Source organism: Gordionus sp. m RMFG-2023, chromosome 1 (genome assembly GCF_954871325.1).
Source record: "Gordionus sp. m RMFG-2023 chromosome 1, tfGorSpeb1-WG-v2, whole genome shotgun sequence".
Classification (NCBI taxonomy): Eukaryota; Metazoa; Nematomorpha; class Gordioida; order Chordodea; family Parachordodidae; genus Gordionus; species Gordionus sp. m RMFG-2023.
Window position 1 is genome coordinate 91925903 of NC_088775.1, and position 22961 is coordinate 91948863.

At 31.6% G+C, this 22961-nt stretch overlaps 1 protein-coding gene across 1 annotated transcript; it reads right to left on the reverse strand.

The window, feature by feature from the left end:
- Positions 1 to 6416: 6416 nt before the first annotated feature.
- Positions 6417 to 15456, reverse strand: LOC135930942 (uncharacterized). Its single transcript, XM_065467745.1, has 5 exons — positions 15350 to 15456; positions 10075 to 10734; positions 9607 to 9891; positions 6897 to 7151; positions 6417 to 6730 (listed from the first exon to the last, which is right to left on the reverse strand). The coding sequence occupies exons 1-5, from the start codon at positions 15426 to 15428 to the stop codon at positions 6417 to 6419; spliced, it is 1593 nt and encodes a 530-aa protein (XP_065323817.1). The 5' UTR covers positions 15429 to 15456.
- Between the last annotated feature and the right edge of the window lie 7505 nt (positions 15457 to 22961).

Below are 22961 nucleotides of genomic sequence, written 5' to 3' on the forward strand. Positions count from 1 at the left end.
GTCGCGTCATAAAATTATTCCCCTATTATTTTTTTTTGCGTTTTAATGTTTTCGTAATTAATTTTCGAAATTATTAATTTGAAAAATTGATTATAATTTACCTAGTGTAATTAATATTGACTTTAATCATGGCTTACTATTTTTGTTGTTTATTTAAATCATATTTTAACGGAGAATATATCTATTATGTCAATATAATTATTCGGTTTTTTTCGATAAACCCTCTTAGTAGGAAAAAGATTGATTTGTGATTTAAACGTGCGTAACCCCTCCCCCCGCGGTTGTTGTGCGACACCCCTTAGAAACGGAAGTCGTTTCCCAATGTACCCATTAGGGTTAAAGGTTCAACCCTCAAAGATTATTTTTGGACTCCTGATTGAAGACCACTAAAGATGGCGTCTCCAAATCCCGATTGCATCTAGGATCATGATAACTTTTTAATCTTCAAGTAATTATTTTTTTTAGAAAAGAGAATATTTTATGAACGAGGGTTTGATTATTTTTTTTAACATATTCCGCAATCCGAATTCACTCACTTCCAGTTTCAATATAACCCAACTTGTTTATAAATCTCAATTAAATTCATAATAAAAAAAAGAAGAAAATATCCACCCGGCTAGTTTTAAGAAAAATTGGGCCAGGTCGGGTATTAAAATTTTTTTTTTAAATGTATTCTAAATTTATTCAATTTTATGTTGAATTTTTTATGCAAAATTAAAAATATGCGATTCTATTTATTAGAAAGTAGACGCCATATAACGTATATCGTATTTTGAGTAATTACAAAAAATTATTTTTCTATAATTTAAATAAATTCGGGCCGGTTTGAGCCAGCAAAATTTTTTAAAAATAATTTCGAGTTCGGGCCGGACCGGGTTTAAAAAATTAGGCTGATGCAGAATCACTTTAAAAAAAATTTTTATCTTTAGCATTTTCTTAAGCCTTGAACTACCCCCAAAAAATATATATTATAAAATATAAAGGGAAACTCAATTTTAAATAATTTGTAAAATGCGGCTTCCAAAAATAAAAACATTTTAATTAGGTGACCAAATTCCAAAAATAAAACTTTATAAATAGTGTATAATGGTATATATAAATTTATAATTTTGCCTTTGTTAAAAACGCGAAAAAAAAATTAAATTAAATACATCTTTACAATACCTACCCTTGATTAACGATAATAATAATTATATATATAATTTTTTAAATAAATTTATTGATTTTGTTAGACCGAACATTTTAAGGGGTTAATTTTTTTTTATTATTATTTACAAAAAAAATTATCAGTGATATTATTTTCATTTTCACAATATAAGATTTTAAAAAATGGGCAGAATAAAAAATCTAAAAGATTTGAAAGAGTATGAAAGGGGATTTGAGATTCTCATACGAAACGGGTCTATTCTCAATTGCACGCTATTCAAAAACTTGAAGGATACGACAATGTACGTTATACAAGCGTTCGAATATTTATCCGTCATCATTTTCGTGCTGGGCATAATTGGCAATTCCTTGGGGCTGTATTTCGCCATGAAAGATAAAATCGTTTACATCAGGGTCTATTTAACGCGCGTTTTCCACGCCGTAAATCTGGTCAACTATATTTTCATGCTGATTTACCCCGTCGTGGACATTAACGCCGAATTTCATTTGGCCCCTTTTAGGAATCGAATACCGTGGAACAACAGTCTGGTTCATTACCACTTCACTTTAGCCAAAACGTTCGTCAATTTTTCTTTCGGCGTTTACATCATTTTCGCTATCTCCCAAATGATCGCTATCATTTACCCCTATTCTTACAAATATTACTTCACTCGTACGCGAACCAAAATAATGCTAGCGGTGTGTTTTTTGTATTACCTAGCGTGGTACATACCCTCTAGTTGGTGGTTCGAAGTTTCGAAAGTCGAAAATATATGCGGATTTAATCCAAAATATGTCGTTTACGCTCGGATATTCGCGCCCTACAAATCGGGGGCCGAAAAAACGGGGTGGATTATTTTCGGGTTTTTTAGGGAAACCTTCACGCGATTCTTACCCGTATCCGTAATCGTTCTACTCAATTATTTATCCATCAAGCGGAAAAAGGAAATATTCAAATGGAGATCGAAGAATAATGCGAATACGCAAGACGCCAAATCAGTCCTCCCAGAAAAAGAAACCGTTGGACCTTCCGATTTCGGGAGAAACGGAGCTACGAGCGGGATAAACGCCGCGGAGTCGGAAAACGAATTTTCGCTCGGCCTTTTTGAGGTCGGACAATCTAAAATCGATAATAATAATAATAATATTTCGGCGATTATGCCGTCGGATATCGTAACCGATAAAAAATTTAACAATCTTGATCAGGAATCAAAATCCGTTGTTCCGCGAGTTACGAACGCGAACAATCTTACGGCCAATTCTAAAACAGGCCTTAAACTCAATAAGAGCCAACAACGTAAAAGAACGGAAAGGGATCTGGAATACAAGATAAGCATTCGAATGATGGCCATACTGATGATGGAATTCTTAGTCTTCCTGTTCCCCGTTTCCATATACATAATCTCGGTTGATTTCTTCGATTACCTGCTGACTACGGGGGAATCGGACGTAATTTTTGCCGGATGTACCTTGTTGGAGTATTCTTACATATCCTTAAATTTTTACCTCAACATCATATTCAATCCTACTTATCGAGAGGATGTATGCAGATCATTAAAAAAATCCAGTTTGGTCAAATTTATCAGAAAACGTGGGAAAAATTCGGTGGATATCGTGAAATCATAATTAAATTATTTTTTGGATTTATAAATGAATAATATAAATAAAATTTATATGTTCATATCATATATTCTGTTTTATTAGCAATAATTTTATATATATATCTCAAAAAGAAAATTACATAATCTTCAAGATCTTAAATCAATAAATCAGACCCTAAAAAAAAAAGGTGTGAATCAATATATAAAAATCAATTTATTTTTCCTAATAAATTTGATTTTTGGGAATTCGATCGACATTTTTCCGATAACTTTGTATTCTTATTATAATTTTTTTTATGAAAATGATTTTTCTAACAGAAAGGTTCTATCTCGTTTGCAACCAATTTTTTTTTAAATAGGTTTTTTCTGCATAATAATAAGTATAATATTAATACGATGATGATAGGAAATTTAATATTGTATTATTTTTGCAAAGCATTTTGTTTAAATTTCATAATAAAATTGTGTTTAATTTTTCTGTGTAATTTTATTTGAATAATTTTCATAAGAAATTTGTTGCAAAAAATAATATTGTATGATTTTTTGGAAATCCTTTGCCTCAGAGTAAGTGATCTGCATCGGGTCTAATTTTTTCAAGTCGAAACTCGTTCGGGCCGGTTTGGGCCAAGTACGGGCCGGGTTTACTTTTGCCGATCTCTTCCCCAAAGTATACTCTTTCGCCCCGTTAGTTAGAAATAGAACAAATAGTTCTAAAATTTTCTGATAGCTTGTAACTTGTAACATATAAATAATTCTTAAAAAAAATTATTATTGTTCTTAGATGGTGATGATTGATGATTCACTGGAATATCTTCTTGTTTTCAGCTTCCAAATTTTAATAAGCAAGTGGGAAAAAAAAACATAATCCTGTCACCTGTTCGAAAGGTTCCGCGTTCTGGTCGCTTTTCCTTTTAAGACGCGGAAAAATAAAATGAATATTTTCCTTAAAAAAATCTACGCCCATTCCCCCCCCCCCCCTCCGCCAGAAAGATTAATTTCCGTGATAATTTCCAAAGTTTTAATTACGCATTTAAAATTAAATGCCATGATATACAATGGTTGGAACGCTTGTAAAATTATTTATTATTATAGACTCCTGTGAGCCTTAAAAATTTATAATAATAAGTTTATATTTTTTTAAAAAAATATATTTAATATATGAAAAAGTAATAGTTTGAGGTTCTTGCAATAGGTTTTAAAGCCTGCTTCCCAGCCCTACATCCGCTAAAAAGAATTTAAACATTGGCGGGTTTAGCGGACGGTTTAATAATATATCTTTAAAACAATAGGCGGATTCTATTTCATATTTTTTAAAGGGTAAAATTGAGCGGTTCTTGTTTTTTTTTATCATTAAAGTAAAAACCATTATTTTTAAATTTCATTATATTGTACATTTTCATAAGTTTGTATTAAAAAATACATTTAAAAATAAAGTAAATTAAATGGCACAAATCAATAATTGATAAATTTTTTCAAACATTTGGCGGGAACCCGAACCAAAGATTATATAATTTTAAAAAACTTTTGGCGGGAAGGTTTAAACAAATTTTTTAAATAGCCGACGGAATGAATAATTTTAAAAATAAAAACCGTAGGCGGACGTGCAAACGGTTTAATTTTTTTTTAAACAATAGGCGGTAGGCGTTGGCGGTAAAAACTCTAATCCAAGTTTATGCTCCATCTATAAACACTTTATTTATTTAATAATGTATTAATATTCGCATTTATATTTTTTTTTTCAAGTTTTAAATTATATTTATATTTAATTATATAAATTGATTTGCTTAGAAATGAATTTCCACTAAAATCTAAACGATAAATAATATTTAAAAGGTTTATTCAAATTTAAACTTAGAATAATTTTTATTTTGCATTCTGTATTAATTATCTTACATAAAGAGGAGTATTCTGTATTTGAAGTATATGTTTATTTTAAGCAAATAATTTTTGATTTTTAATTTATCATCTTAAATTTGCTTCATTCCCACTCTCAAGTGTTTTTTTACTCATGGTTCAAACTATATTTTCTTTAATTCCTAAACCCACAAGTATTTTAAGAGTTTTCACTTCCATATATCGTTATTTTATTTTATTTTTTTCTTCACACCATATACCCTCTTAACCTATTTCAAATCTTTTCTTAAACTTCTTCCATGTCCTAATATTTTATGTGAATCCATACTATATATATTTTTATTATTATTCCTTGTTAGCTACTCTTTTATTCCTTTTTACTACTTCCGGAAAAAGTAATATATACTATGTATGGTGTTCATAATTGATTAAATTAATTAACTAAATAGCTCGTCAAAGAAGGCGACTGATGAAAGAAAAATTTTTTTAAATATTATTTAATGATTTGGGATGCATCAGAAATTTACTCTTTATAAGACATAATTTAGAATAAATCTTTCCACTATTTTAATAAAATATATAAAATGGAGTATATATTTAGTATACTCTTTGACATATATAACACCTAGACTTACGATTCATTCATTCATTAAAATGCATTTTTTAAGCGTCGGTTAAATGCAAATCAGCTGGAGCCGCCATTTTGTAATTCACGTGTTAAAAACTCTACTATTAAATTGATAACTTGCTTCCCTTATTATCTCGATGATCCGGCAATTCTTTAATAAAGTTTGCATCAGATATCGGAAAAGCTCTCGTTTAAAAATTTGTAATAATGATTTGTGTAACCAAGATGGCGTCTCCAGCTGATTTGCATCGATGTACACTTTTAATGAATGAATCCTCAAGTCTAGGTATTATACGTGTCATTGAGTATTAACAATGAAAACAAATATTTGGGGTTAATATTTTGTAAATCTAAATGTAATAATTTCACAATAGAAAAATTTTTCGACTTTCAATAATTTTTATATACATTTATATTTTGTAATTTGTGGATCTAAAAAAAAAACTTAATTTTTCTAGTTAAGAGTTTTGTAGAAGAAATAGTAAATTTTAAGATAAAATTAATTTCTAGCCCTAAGATTGGATGAAAATATTTTCTATTGCGCATGTTTTTAAACAATTTTTTTTTTTTTTTGTATTTTTAATTTTTGGAATGTAATTACGCCAGGTTATGAAATTAATTACTGAAAATTATTATATAATTTTAGATTTATAAATATGTCCCAAAATATTTGTCCGTTGTCGAAATAATCTAAGATTTTGGGATATCAATTCTCATCAAAATATAAATTTTTTGTTTCAAACCTATATCAGTGATTTGCATCGGGGTCAAGTCCGGACCGAACCCAAAATTTTTTTAAATAAGTATAGCCGACCCGGCCCGAACTCGAAATTTTATATCCGGCCCGGTCTAGTTCGAACCCAATATTTTGTTAAAATAATAAATCCGGCCCCGGCCTACTTTTGCAGATCTCTAAAAAGTTAAATTCCTGATTCAAACCTCTAAAAAAATAAGGTAAATTCAATTGATGCTCCCATCATCGAATGAAAGAGAAATGAATGATTGACGGGTCCTTTTCGCGGGTCAGATGTTAGTGTAATAATATAAACATTTTAAACTTTGATAGATAAACCAAGTTAGTCGCTTGTTTTTTTTCATTATTATTTTTTTTTCTATCTAAAATCAAAAACATAGAATAAATATTTTTTTTTAAAAAAAAGCAAATATGTTCTCATTATATTATTTTTTTATTGACATTCAACTCTGACGGTGTAGTGACCCGTGTCATCAATATTAGGAAACTCGAGGTAAAAATTTGCGTTGCAAGAACCTCCACAATTATCGGATAGACACTTGGCATCCGGAAATTTAAAGCAGGGGCTGACGCTGCAAGGGTCGTAGAAACAAAATGTAGATTTTTCGGAAACTGGGCCGCCATATTGTACGTTATCGAGATCTCTCCGTCTGGCAACGGATGAAGGAGGATTATTGACAACATTTTCTGAGAAAGCGGGGCAATCGCACGTATAGCCATCGGGACAGTAAGGCTCCGAAAATCCATCTGTATTAAATAGGTGTAAATATTTAAGAGGGGGGCGAGGTTAATATAAATGATTTATCGTAATCGCACTCCGCCTCCCCTTTCTCACCCACTACTTCCCCAGTTTATGTTGACATTGGGCGGTTATGAGATAAAATATTTTTATAAAAAAAAGGAAAAAAAAAACCGAAAGTTTTCCTGATTTTAAACTCTCCCATGGGTTCAGAGCAGTTGACCACATTACCCCAGAACCAGTACTTGACTCCACATATCCCGCACGCGTTTGGGTAGCACTCCGCGTTAGGGTAATTTAAGCACCCCAAAGCTGCCTCTTTTTGAGTGGCGGGGTCGTTAGGCGATGCGCAGGCATCGTACCAGCCCGGGCTGCTGGAACAATCTAGTACTTCATCTACGTTGGCACAACCGTGGAATAGCTTGTGATCTAAAAATAAATAATTAAATATATCCCCTTAATCTTAATATTTATTTATTATTTTAACTTCCACATCACCTCCCCCCCCCCTCCCTTCTCTCCTTCATAGTTAAAAGAGTCTATTTTTTTTTTAAATTTTGCTTTTGTTTTTAAAAAAAGAGTTAATTTCGTTCATTAATATGTCTAGTAGGTTTAGCGTCCATTTTTAAATTTATATCTTTAAATAAAAAGAGCTGCTATTAAAAGTGTTCAGTTCGGGTTTCAAGGTAAAAAAAATAAGATTATAGCAGATCGGCTCGGGTTCAGTTCGGGAGAATTGTTTTTGGTTTCGGGTTCGGTTCGGGAGAATTGTTTTTGGTTTCGGGTTCGGGTTCGGTTCGGGAGAATTGTTTTTGGTTTCGGGTTCGGTTCGGCAGTATTGTTTTTGGTTTCGGGTTCGGTTCGGCAGTATTGTTTTTGGTTTCGGGTTCGGTTCGGGAGAATTGTTTTTGGTTTCGGGTTCGGTTCGGTTCGGGAGAATTGTTTTTGGTTTCAGGTTCGGTTCGGGAGAATTGTTATTGGTTTCGGGTTCGGTTCGGGAGAATTGTTTTTGGTTTCGGGTTCGGTTCGGGAGAATTGTTTTTGGTTTCGGGTTCGGTTCGGGAGAATTGTTTTTGGTTTCGGGTTCGGTTCGGGAGAATTGTTTTTGGTTTCGGGTTCGGTTCGGGAGAATTGTTTTTGGTTTCGGGTTCGGTTCGGCAGTATTGTTTTTGGTTTCGGGTTCGGTTCGGCAGTATTGTTTTTGGTTTCGGGTTCGGTTCGGGAGAATTGTTTTTGGTTTCGGGTTCGGTTCGGTTCGGGAGAATTGTTTTTGGTTTCAGGTTCGGTTCGGGAGAATTGTTTATTGGTTTCGGGTTCGGTTCGGGAGAATTGTTTTTGGTTTCGGGTTCGGTTCGGGAGAATTGTTTTTGGTTTCGGGTTCGGTTCGGGAGAATTGTTTTTGGTTTCGGGTTCGGTTCGGGAGAATTGTTTTTGGTTTCGGGTTCGGTTCGGGAGAATTGTTTTTGGTTTCGGGTTCGGTTCGGGAGAATTGTTTTTGGTTTCGGGTTCGGTTCGGGAGAATTGTTTTTGGTTTCGGGTTCGGTTCGGGAGAATTGTTTTTGGTTTCGGGTTCGGTTCGGGAGAATTGTTTTTGGTTTCGGGTTCGGTTCGGGAGAATTGTTTTTGGTTTCGGGTTCGGTTCGGGAGAATTGTTTTTGGTTTCGGGTTCGGTTCGGGAGAATTGTTTTTGGTTTCGGGTTCGGTTCGGGAGAATTGTTTTTGGTTTCGGGTTCGGTTCGGGAGAATTGTTTTTGGTTTCGGGTTCGGTTCGGGAGAATTGTTTTTGGTTTCGGGTTCGGTTCGGGAGAATTGTTTTTGGTTTCGGGTTCGGTTCGGGAGAATTGTTTTTGGTTTCGGGTTCGGTTCGGGAGAATTGTTTTTGGTTTCGGGTTCGGTTCGGGAGAATTGTTTTTGGTTTCGGGTTCGGTTCGGCAGAATTGTTTTTGGTTTCGGGTTCGCTCGGGTTTAGGAATTATAAGAAAAATTTTTTTTATATATTTAAGTAACGAAAAAAATAAGACAAAATTTGGTAAAATTAAAATTATCATTTCATATTTATAAGGCAAAATGTATTTTAAACAAATACAAAGCATAGTGTCATGTATTCAATTTTTGAGAAAATTTTATTTAGAAATGTTAGCATGATATTATTGCAAGAGATGTTGCCTCAGTTTCTAATTTTGGAGCTGAAAGAATGAATTTCAAATGTGAAAAAGATCTTTATTAAATATATTTATAATGTAAAATATGATAGATTAAATTTGGGTTGCAAGGAACAGCAAAATAAAATTTGTTAGATAAAAATATATAAATCAGAATGCCGCAGCTTAGCAGAGTCCCTAAAATGCAAAAATTTCTTCATTTTAGTCCAATCTTTTAAAATGGTTCCAATAATGTATCGTTCCGATACTTTTCTCTGCAACTGTTGGTACTTTTTTGTTGTATTAATTTCTACTAAAATCATCTTGTTCTATAAATTCACCCAAACTATTATCATCAGATTAAATGTGAGTTGATATGGATTTTAACCTGTACTCTATTGGCATAAATCTCTTGATCATCTTTACGTAGTAAACTGCTAATTTAAAGGATTTATACAGTTATAAAATCTAACAGTTACATTTTTTTTTTAAAGTAACGTTAATATTTTAATTTTAAATTTTTATTTATTTAAATCCAATCTGGCAAATTATTAAAAAGATTTCTATAAATCTTACCTAATTTCTTATGATGCATAAAAAAAAATTTTTTTTTTTACTTATCAATGTTCCCTTTTTGGATCATATTTAACTTTATTAAAGAAAAAATAATACGAAGTAAAAGGTAAAGTACTATAGTAAAATAATGTAAAGGATAAATAATATTGTTAAATTAACATTTGAACCATGAAGTCCGACGGGTTTAACGAACGGTGCTCTTATGACCACCGCGTTGGACTTGATTAGGAGACCCGTGCAGTCTTCTATCAGAGTATCCCGTATCCACCACAGCTGTTTGCATTCTTCGCAAATATTCGCGTAACATTCGGCGTGTGGGTAATTTTCGCAGGTCTTAGGGGCGGATAAGCAAGGATCGACTTGGCAAAATTTTATAACGCGACTCCTATTCAATCTGAGAGTTAGGGGGAAATCGGATGGTTCCTCGAAACAACCGAAATATAGTTTGGCATCTTGTATATATTATGTTTAAAAAATCCCAAAAAATCTTTCATTTAGGGTTGAGTTTATTGTTAAAACCGGTTTAATGAGTTTAATAAATTAGAATCAAACTCTAAATTACTTTAACATGACCAAATAAAGTTATTAATTCGATTTTTGAATATATATATATTTTTTTTAAACAATTCTACTACCTGATATGACTTCTTGTGAGGAAGATATCGAAGGATTCGCTACTTCCAGCGAAAGATTAATGTTGAAAAATGGTTTTCTCTTTAACTGGGGTCTATTGAAGTAAACTTGATAAGGTTGCTTATCTTGGTAGACTTCATTTACCCTGCCATCGAGTTCTCTAGCGAATTTGGTTTGCGCATTGGAAGTCTTCTTGATGTAAGGTAGGTAAAATGATCTGTCCTTGCTCTTATGAAGTGTCTCTTGCTTGGTTGGATTTTTAGAATTGGCAGCTCTCTTGATACTGTATAAAAAGCTAGAAGGTTTGACGGTCACTACATCGTAAGAGGTTCGGCCTTTAATTTTAGTCGTATAGTAGGCGGGGGATTTTGTTCGGGCGGGAAATGTTGCACGCCTAGATTGATCCCTCCTCTGCTTCTTTGGGTGGGTTTCACATTCAACGGTTGTGTCCCCTATCCACCATATTCCGTTACACGCCACGCAAACGTTTCTGAAACATTTCGCTTGGGGGTATTTCTCACACACGAGATCCTCGCAGGGGTCACTCGTGCAAGACGCGATGAGGATGCGAGGTACGAGTGTTGGGTCGTTGTTACCGTAACAACCGTAATACATCTTGTTAATGACGTCATTGATATTAGCTTGAGAATCCACCTGGTTCACTTATATATATATTTCAAAACAAATCGATTCATAACTTATCAATTACGTAAGAGCTTAAAAGTCGAATTTGGAAAGCCTGACGAATGTGAGCATAGGAAAAAATAAATAAATAATATCCTGACATTTTAAATTCTTTAAATTTTTTTTGCAATTTTTACTAATATATGTGTTAGCTACAATGCGTTTCTAATACCGTTAATGTGTTACTTTTCTTAACTTTATTCATGTTTGGAATACCTTACCTATGAATTATAGACAATTTTGCTGTTAACCCTTGGACTCATTGATAATTTATATATATATATAAAAATTTAGTATTGTTTAAACGGCTCGTTTTGAACCGATTTTGAAAAAACGGACTAACTCAATATTTCATCCAGAATAATATTACGCAAGGTCCTGAAGATTTTTGCTTGTAGAAGGAACTAAGGTTTGGACATCTATTAGCCGAATCTCGATGGCTTAGGCCGCATTCATAGTGGATCCGATCCGACCACGATTTAACAGCTGATCGATTTTTTAAAATCGGTCTATGAGAATCAATTTTTCTTTTATTAAAAACCAAATATTTCTTAAGTTACTATCCATGTGTAGAATTTTAAAGACAAAATTAATATTGTTACAAAAAAAAAACTGATCTCATAAACAGATTTTTAAAAAATCGAAAACAGCTGTTAAACCGTGTTCAGATCGGATCCACTATCAATGCGGCCTTAGGGCAATATTTTTCTGGCTAAAATATCGGGTTAGCCGGTTTTTTAAAAAATCGAAAACAGCTGTTAAACCGTGTTCGGATCGGATCCACTATGAATGCGGCCTTAGGGCAATATTTTTCTGGCTAAAATATCGAGTTAGCCGGTTTTTAAAAAATCGACAGCTGTTAAACCGTGTTCAGATCGGATCCACTATGAATGCGGCCTTAGGGCAATATTTTTCTGGCTAAAATATCGAGTTAGCCGGTTTTTAAAAAATCGAAAACAGCTGTTAAACCGTGTTCAGATCGGATCCACTATGAATGCGGCCTTAGGGCAATATTTTTCTGGCTAAAATATCGAGTTAGCCGGTTTTTAAAAAATCGAAAACAGCTGTTAAACCGTGTTCAGATCGGATCCACTATGAATGCGGCCTTAGGGCAATATTTTTATGGCTAAAATATCGAGTTAGTCGGTTTTTAAAAAATCGAAAACAGCTGTTAAACCGTGTTCGGATCGGATCCACTATGAATGCGGCCTCAGGGCAATATTTTTCTGGCTAAAATATCAAGAGTTAGTCGGTTTTTAAAAAATCGAAAACAGCTGTTAAACCGTGTTCGGATCGGATCCACTATGAATGCGGCCTCAGGGCAATATTTTTATGGCTAAAATATCGAGTTAGCCGGTTTTAAAAAATCGGTCCAACACGAGCCCTTTAACAACACTATAAAAATATATGAAAAAATTTTATTATAAACTATATTAAGGCCGCATTCATAGTGGATCCGATCCGAACAGCTGTTTCGATTTTTTAAAAATCTGTTTATGAGATCAGTTTTTTTTTGTAATAACATTAATTTTATCTTTAATTCTAATGTTCGTAGCAAAATTGTCTAAAAATTAATGGGGTAGGTATTCCAAACATGACGGGCATACATTTCCGGCTAAAATAAGGTTTTTTAAAAAAAAAAAAATTTTTTTTAAAAAAAGCGCCAAAAAAATGATTTTTTAAAAGTTGAACATAAATATATCTTCGGTCTAGAAATTGGAGTGCTCCACGTGATCCATTTGCGCAAATGTTTAAAAATGAGAAAATTAAAGTTTAAAATTTGTTTTTTTTTTAAAAATCTAATTTTTGATTTTTTTATATATATTTAATTGGAAAATAAGTTATTATTACTGTAACTACTTACATTTTGGCTAAAAAATAACTGTAACTAGTTATATTTTTAAAATTGTAACTAGTAACTGTAATTAGTTATAATTTTAGAAATGTAACTGCTAAAAGTAAGGAAAAATGTAACTAGTAACTGTAACTAGTTATGTTTCCAAAGTAACTTTTAACATCACTAGTTATTATCCACTTCTAACTCCAAATTTTTTTTTCAAAATGTCGAGTGTAAGCACTCCGACTCCAGACCCGACGATATATGATTCGTTTTTCCACGCCATTAACTCAAGAAAGCTAGGATTTTATTTGAATTAATTGTTACGTTATTAAAAAATGAGGGTATTATTTATTTTCATTTTTTTTTTACTGTACCAAAAAAATTTTAAAGAAAGGGGGGGGGGGCATGAAAATTAATAAAGTTTTTTTTTATCACCTCGAGGAAAATGGAAATCTAGACCGCTAATCACCAACGATCAGGAAACTAAAATGGAAAGGGGGGGAGATAGAACTGGAAATTATTAATTTAATCGGTTTAACTTTGATTCGATCGCCATTTAACAGCTGATAGTTTTTAAAAAAAAATCTGTTTTAGAGAATTATGAGAATCATTATTTCTTTAGGTTATTATTATGAATTGAATTTAAAGATAAAATTGATCTCACGAACAGATGATTTTAAAAAATCGAATCAGCTGTTAAAACGGATCGCAATCGCGCCGTTAGGAAATTAAGGTAACTATGAGGACCATGATTTAAAGACCCGATTCTTTCAAATATATTTATAGTCCGCCTCCCCCTTTCCCACCCACCTTCAAAAACGGCGAATTATCGAATTCTTCTTTCATAAATGAGCATGGCGTAACGGTATTTGGAATACAAAATCTTTTCGGGGATTCTCAAAATCTCTCGATTTTTATCTAATCATCTTCTTGAGAACGATTAATTTATACAGAAAATGCGGAGAGTTATTCACTCGTGCTCTGAATATCTGACAATTATTGCTCAATTTTGTAAAGCACACAAAAAATTGATTTAGAGAAAATTGTCTAATACTTCATAGGTCAAGTATCCTACAGATGTTGTGGAATGTGAAATCGAAAATTTATAAAAACAGACTGCAGGTAAGGGTGATTCAAAATTTAAAAATTCCTAATTCTCCCATGGAATTATGGATTTCATATCTAAGCTTCATAAAGGCTAATCCAGGATTTTTGTTAGGAGGGGGCGGGAGCAGGAGATGTGAACCCGAACCCTGGTTCAAGAATTTTAAATTTCATGGTAACAGAAACTTAATCGAAACCGATTTCCCTAACGAGGGTCCAAACCTGCCCCAAGTCTATTTTAGCCCGGGTTTAATGAGGCTGTCCTTAAATCGGTCTCTATTTGTTCCGTGGTTTCAAAATGCCCAACCAAACAATTTTAAATTTTCTAAACCCGGGTTCGAATTCACATAACCGGGCGGGAGGCATTATTCGGCCGTATTCATCCTTTCTTTCAAATTCTCCCTTATAAGTGGATATATTGTATATATCTTTTAGGAGGGGGGGGGGGAGGGGCTGATTCTTGTATAGGAGAAATTATTATTAGCTTTAAAATTTTATTTACTAGAACAAGAAAATTTGGAAAAGATGGGGAATTCCGCACCCCCCCCGCCAGTTATGTGTACCTTGCTTATGCGTAACATTAATAATAAGAACTAGAATAAATAAATAAAAAAAATTATTATTTTTTTTATATCTTAAATTTATTAATTTATTAATTTTTTCTTCTTCTTTTTGAAAATCATGATTATATTGGAATGGAAAAATAAAATGTTAAACATATGGGTTAGACTCAACCTCGGAACATATGATAAAAAGCAGAGACCTGCAGATGGATCATTTGCATTTTTTCAAAAAATTTTTTACTGCCCGTTTGGGTTTTTTTATATTTGAAGGCCCGGCCCGGCACGCATATTAAAAAATATATTTATTTTTAATTTTTATAGCTGTTATAGACTATTTCAAATATTCGGTTTTAAAATATAATTCCCGGCTCGGTTATATTTTAAAAAATTAAAACAGGTCCCGGCCCGACCCTAAAACCCGGGTCGAGCCGAGCCTGTAGGTCTTTGATAAAAAACCTTATTCACTATTACCACTAGAGACCTGCTGATATACTCTTAGGTCCGGGTCGGGTATGGTCCTCGAAAATTTATTTTGTAAAACTCCGATTATTTTACCTTACGTGTTCCTGTGGACAAAATGTTAAGTTGCATAAAGCATTTATTAAATTTCTTTTAAAGTTTAGACGTTAATTACGATAATTAAATTCGTCATTAAGGTAACATTTCAGGATCCATTTGCCCTGTTTCTTATTAATTGTTTATCGTATCAGAAATGAACTTTAATAGAAAACCTTCAGGAATTTATTTCCTAGGGGCGGAAATAGGCCTCGTTCGCGACATCGCATCGCGATGCTAAATTGTAATAATAGTAAATAATTAAACCACGCGGTTATCGCTTAACTATGATCATCGCGCCAACCCTAACCCTGTAAATAATTGGACCTAACCGCGCATTCGCAGTTCACAAAAAAATATAATGCGATAAAAATGGTTTTCGTTCTCTATACGACGGCCCCAACAAAACAATTTGAATTCCCGTTAGTCGCTATCTTAAAGCCGTGGTGCGATGTTCCACGTGACATTTGATCAACTGAGAATGCGCGGTTATTCCCGCCTTATTTTAAAAAAACATTTAGGGTCACTCACTTGGAAGAAAAATCCAGCCAATTAGGAATAATGGGATGACGCGTATAATAGAAAATAATTTTATACCAGAATTTCGCATTTTTTTATTTTATGGAACCAAAACAAAAATGAAAATATTAAATTTAAATTAAGTTTAATTTTTTTTAAAAATTTATATTTAAAACGGATTTATTAATATTTACAAAATATAATTTTTAATTTTATACCAAAATGTAAGTAGGGGTTGAATAAAATTTTTGTAAAAATACTTTTTATAATTTTTTTCTGACTTAATTATTCACGGGATTTCCTGAGGTCTTTATGATTTTTAGATATTAAGAAAATTTTTTTTAAGGTATAAGTAAATTTAGGTACAATAAATTATTTTTTTTTCATGCAAAAATTATATATTTTAAAATTTTATTATAATATTTTTGAGGGATAATATCGTATATTTTTTTTATTATTATTAATCTCTTGACAATGAAAAACATTTTTTTTTGGTCTTTTTTGAAAATAATTGAGTTTTAAGTAAAATAATTTTATTACCATATGTTTAGCTAGAGTTGTTAAAAGATACTTTTTAAATGGATCTAGATACAGATACACTGTCTAAAATAATATCTAGATACAGATATTTTAATCAAAAATCTATCTAGATACAGATACCATATTTTTATATCTAGATACTTGTATCTAGATCCTTTAACAACTCTGATGTTTAGTGACAATGTGTTTATTTTTTAACCAATAAATTATTTTTTTGAACGCCTTTTTATAAATTTATAGTGTTGTTAAAGTACTTATCTTTTTTAGTCAACAATAAAACAGAGTAGCCATATTTTTATCCAGAAATATATATTCTAATAATCAAATCTTTAAGTTGAGGCTCTAACTTATAGAAGCTTAATTCAAATTTTTTAGGTCTAAAAGTTTGACTTACACAGCACAATAGATATGGTTAATAATAGGTAATTTAACAACACTATAAATTTTAGAATTTTGTTCTTACCGGAAATGTACTCCATCAAGTTTAGAATACCGAATTTTGCTATGAACTTTTGAACTTAAATATGATTACATGTTATTATACTTTTTCCAATAGATTTTTATATAAAAATTAAATGACTCAAAGGTTAAACGGCCCAAAATTGCCTACAATTTCTAAGATGGGTATTCTAAACATGCTGAATATAAATTTCCGTAAAATAAAGTCAGAATTTTAAAATTTAAAAAGAATTATTTAGTCTGATCAAAATATTACAAAGTATATATTTAGTAATACCCGAGGTTAAAGCCCGTTTTTCCTGGTGTTTGCTTAAATTTTAAATGTTCGGAAGGGGGAAGGGGGAAGATGTATATTTTAGGTTCTTAGAATTGTCTTTCTTCAGAGTTTTGGGTTTCTGGTTAAAATTCTAAACTATGGCTATGATTTTTTCAGTTTTTGAGAGAGAGAGTTCATTAAAATTGGACAATTATAGATTATATAAATTTTAAAAATTCACCGATTTGTCTAGTGGAGGTTAAAAAAGACGGATTTGATTAGATTTCCCTATTAGCAAACACCCCTTTTAATCTCTTAAAGACCCCGCCCGCTCTAATGTGGACCTTATATAGTTACATTTACAACCATATATCCATTGTAGTCGAAAGGAAAATCCTATGTTCCTACATTAACCATCCATCCATAGTATTCGAAGGGTGGATTATATATACCTATATTAAAAAACCATCTATCCATTATGTTAGAAAATTTCATGGAGCATCAATGCTTTTACTTAAGTTATAATAAAAATTACCACCAACAATTAGCGTCACTTATCGTACCTTATTTTTAAATGAAATATACAAAGTGATAATTTATCATTATTCTGCCCCTTTTTCATATGTCGGTAAGAAAGCTACTTGCAACTTATCCTTTTAACTATATAAAAGGGATAAGATAACCCATGTTTTATATTAATTACTAAATTAATTATATGTTTTTTATTTTAATAAATTAATTTTTTCCTTTTATTTTATATATATATTATTATTTTTTTATAATTGTAACATTAATTAGCGGCAGAATTTTTTTTTTTTTGTTTAAAAAAAATACATTTGTATTATTCTTTCAAAATAATTTACAAAAATGTGTGTTTATCCTGCGTTTCATAATTAGCGATATTTAGTGGCCAAGTATGCAAAATACGCTCTATTTTTGTGTATTAATGTATATATAGCCTATAACATCGCCGCATAATTCGCGCTAAACTGTGACTACAGGGGAATAGGCTTAAATTTTTTTATTTAAAAATATAGATTAAATGTGTCTTATTTTTTCAAGATAAATATTCTCTTTTTAAAATCGACTTCAGGCCGCCTATTTCGAAGACTAAAGTGATTAGATACTTTGATCATAAAAATTGTATCAATAATCTGTCTATTTTTGTGTATTTATGTATTGTTGTGTATAACTTCGTCGCGAATTAGCGTTAAACTGTGAATTACTAAACATTTTTTTTTAAAAAACGGATCTATTTGAATCATAGATAATTTTATATTAAAATTGTATCTCTAATATGATTAATTGAATAAATATCAGAGTTGTTAAAAGATACTTTTTTAAATGGATCTAGATACAGATACATCGTCTAAAGTAATATCTAGGTACAGATACATCGTCTAAAGTATTATCTAGATAAAGATATTTTAACAAAAATCTATCTAGATACAGATACCACGTTTTTATATCTAGATACAGGATTTAAATATATGCCTGTGAAGCAAAAAACCTTTATTTTCACTTTTCTTTGATTTTTTTATCCAAATTTATTTTTAATTTCCTTTTTTTTTACAAAAAAAATAATAAAATAAAACAACTATTTCGAAAAATGAATTAATTAAATTGCTAGCAAATAAAAGAAATCTAGGGAAAATAATTCCCCGAAAAAAAAATACCCGTTTTTTATGATATTTAAAAAAATTAATAAAAATAGGAGAAAAAAAAAATTCTCCTATAAAATATATCCACCAAATATAAAAATCCTCAAATAAAATATGATATTATTCTGGAAGAATTATAATTGAGGGATTATATTATTTTCCATGAGAATTATTTTTCGCTTACCAACCAGAATTGCGGATCTGACAAAAAATATTATTTTTTTAGGGGAGTTATTTAAGTACTAAAATTTAACGGACTCCAGAATCAGAATCCCCTGGATTCTTGATACACCCTCGGAGCCAGCGTGACTAACAGGAACTAGTTCCTAAACTCTGATCTCTGTTACAAAACCACCTCATCCTTTATTCATTGTAGCATATTAGGGTATGGCAAGGATCGGTTATTGAATCGCGATTCGAAGAACTACTATATTGTAAGAAAATGGTAAGATTGAAAAATATTTTGAATTGTAAAAGGGAAAAAAACTACCACCCCAATATATTAAGATATAATCCATTTTTGAATCGCCTTTAGAAATACCCATAATAAGAACAAGCATAAAAGAATAATTTTTCTTGCACTTGTGCGATCGAGGTCTACATGGCAAAATATTTGTTGGAATCAAACCCCTCTCCAAGGCCTACCCCTTAGATATTTATTGCCTTGCTAGCCAACATATTATAAATTAGTATATTATGTTAACAAATGTAACATTAGGATATTATTTATAGATATCAGAGACCTACAGGCCCGGCCCTAGGCCCGGCCTGGTATAAATAAACCCTGGCCGGGCCCGAAAATCTTAATAAATATTTAAAATCTGCATTATTAGCTATAAATAAAATATATTTGAAAAAAAATCCGGGCCAGGCCTGAAAATATTTTTGAAAAAAAAAATCCGGGCCGGGCCGAAAAATTTTTTTTTAAAAATATCCGGGCCGGGGGCCGGGTCGGGCCGGACCGGATACATATGATCCAAATTAATGAATGTTGTTAAACATCTTCGATTTAAGTCGATATTTTAAAAAAAAATGGAACTCAACATTTTCGCCGTATTGCCCTGAGTCTAGAAAATTTTGTTAATGGATGCCTAAAACCTTTATGCCATCTAGTGAGTAAAATTTTTAGGTTTACGCATTCTTGGTATAATATTGAGGTAGCCATTTTGAAAAATCAACTTAAATCCTCCTTAACAACACTGAATATTATGATTTCCATCCAACGAAATAATGTGGGAATACAAATAAATATTAGGCTCACTCTAATTTTTCTATCATATATTCACTTTACCTTTTTAATATATATATTTGTGAAAATAATTTGCCTATCTCTGTCGCTCGCTTTTGCAATCGTTTATTAAAAATTATCCAATTATATTTGTTATCTTTAATAAAATTATTTAATTTTTTTTATGTATCATATAGTTTTATTTAAGTAACAAATTTTTCATTTACGAATTATAATTAAAAATATATATATTATAAAATCTAATGATATATAAAAAATGAATTTTAAATATGTATGTATAAATGAGAAATGGGATAAAAAAAAAATTTATAAATGTTTAAAAATAGGGTACAAATCACCTTAGAGAAGAGTGAATGCTTAAGAAATTGGACGGGTAGATTTCCAGGGAAATCTGCTGGCGAAGAGTAAAATCCTTCATTGGGGTCCCCTGAGATCTGCCTTATTTTTTTTACTATAGTTTTGATGAAATTGAGAGCATCACTTTCGAACATGCCTAGGGTATTGGTAATGATAGGGATATACAAGGTATTAATGAGGCAAGCATATTCGTTTTTTTTAGGATTTCGGCCTTTTCGATAGCAGAAAATGAGTGGTTGGACTTGGCGGCAAAATCAACACAGGTATAGTCCAGGCTAGGGAAAGTCCATTAGTCCAGTGAATGAGAGATATGCCATCGGGCGTATGGCGTTTTCGTTTGAGAGGCCCACTGGTTCGAGAGTGGATGTCATATTAACTTAAGAGCAGCTAGGAGGATGTTGTTAATAGATTTATGACGCGGTTATCGTCCATAAGAGAACTTGCAGTGCAAGGCATGGTAAGCTTTCGATTCGATGAGGTGGCCACAGTCGATGCAAATGGAGGGATTCACGGTATTACAGCCAAGGCGGAGGGCTATGGAAATGCGTAGCTGTTCTCTAGACATGAGGAGGCCAAGGTTTGAACTGGGGATGGCTTCGAGCCATTCGTAACCTGAGCTTGCATATAATACTAAATTATTGGGATTGTCCTCAAAGGGCCTGTTCCAAATAAGGTATTCAACGGAACGGGCGATCAGAGGAGCATCCCAATCTTTCTGAATGCTGGAAGCCGACGAAAAATAGTGGGTGAGCAGTTACTGTCCCAGATGGTGAAGGTGTAAGAGGTCAGTGTCTGAAGGAGTGGATCCATTGTCGATGATAGATTGTGCAGCAAGACAAGATGAGATGAAGGCTGAGAGGGAAAGTGTATCTGAAATCGGACACCAATAACCACTATACTTGATGGGAACAGTGGCCTAAAGCTAAGATGAATTGGAAAATTTAAGGTTTAATATCAAGAAAAACCTTAATTTGGGTTTCATGAAAAACTAGCAAGTCACGGCATTTAAAGATGGGAGAGGATCTCAGGGCGTTAAGGATTTTAGGTGTGTGAAATAATTTTTTATTAAAAAAAAGATGCTGGGAGGTAATTAAATAATGTTTTTAATTTGGATAAATTGTTGAGGTATTTGCTTTAAAATGTCTTAATGTCTTTTTCACCTCCTATAGGTGATCCAAGATGAGTCATCTCGTCTATGTTATAATTTTTTATACAAATCTAACTGAATAACTTTTACTCTGAAATTATTGAAATGTTTTAAAATTATTACGATTTAATATCATTTAATTAATACATAATATTATTATTATTAATGTCATATAGATATGAAATAACTGTCTAAATTAATAACATATTTAAAATGTTAAATATAGGTTTTGCCCTTTTTACCCAATCAATAGATTACCTTCATAGGCCAACTGCATCTAAGCGCTCAGGCTCTAAGACACTGATTTCTCTTAATATCAGCCCCCCCCCCTCCCCCATACATTTCTTATCACATCTAATAATAATATTAAGGATAACAATAAATTAATACCCCATACCATATCAAAATCTTTAAATAATTTACTAGACCATTTAAATTCAACCTTTACATTATTAAATACAAAATTAGGATAACAGCTGCTTAAATTAATTCCTTGTTAAGAATTTTCCACCTATTTTCGCTAGAATAACAAGAATTGTTTTAGCCAGCATTACAAAACTTGAAAAACAATATTATAATCCTGGAAGAAATTGTTTAAATTTCCATTTCATATATTAAACGTGCACAAAGATAGGTAAAGATCGTCCATTTTCACAGGTAATTTATAGCTATCTAGGTTTTTGCTCAAAGAGTGGGGGGGGGGGGGGGGGGTGGGCAGAGGTGGCACAATAAGTTAACTTTTTTCTCATAAATCAAATTGGAGGATCAATGAGTCTACATATTTCATCCTTTGACTGTTATATTTTTTAAAGAATAATTTTGGTTTTTCACTTCTTATTTTTTATATAAAAATTTCTTTTTTCCTAAAAATTTTTGAATTATCATTATTTTTAAATTATTAACTTTTACTTTTCATTTTTTATAAATCATTTTTTATAGGGGATATATTATATATGTTAACGTCATATTTTTTTCGGCAATGTGTTATTTTTTTCAACTCTAAATCATCTTTTAAATGGGTTATGTTTTAAATTTAAAAATCTGATGTCTAAAATATATTCCAGTGTTTAAAATATCTACCTTATAAATTTCAGACAATTTTGCCGTGAACTTTAGAACATAATAATTTATATAAAATTTTTAAAATATTTTTTATATAAATTATAAATGATTTAAAAATTAACAGCAAAATTGTCTATAATTAATAAGATATGAATTCCAAACATGATGGAATGTATTTCTGGTAAAATTAGATTTTAAATTTAAAAAAACACGCTCAAAAAATGATATAATTGAATAAATAACACATAGCCAGAAAAAACACATTGACAACATATACTTTTTTTGGGATTGGGGGGAGGGAAGGGGAGTGAAGTGTGTATAGGGAGGAATTTACTATTAGATTAAAAATATTAGTGAGACTGAGCATATTCTGAAGGAAATTTTCTCTTGCTCCCACTCCTAGCTATACATATTTATATTAACTTTACCATCAAATACCTGGTAGATCCTGACTCTAATAAGGTGGAGAACTTATTTGCAAGCCCCTGCAAATTTAAACAATAATTAGTTTTTAAATAACAAAAACTTTACCAATGGCGATACTAACCTTAACAATATCAAATATCAGATGTCCCAAAAAATTTTATCTCTGAAATTTTAAAGTTAATGGAGGTTTACCACAGAATTTTATCCCTTAAGTATATGTTACACTAGTAATTAACCTTTTAAAACACCAAATCGCATTTGATCTTTTGGTATAGAATTATTTACAAACGAATAAATAATTTCTTAGCAGATATTTTACCACCTAACTTTTGAGAATGTAATATAATTAATTCATGGAAACTAAGTCAGGACTCAGGAGTAGTTTTTTAAAAAGCCCTATTTGGGTAGATTTAAAAAACATCCGCATTAAGATTTTAGCTTATATTTTAAAATCATCGAGATTTGGC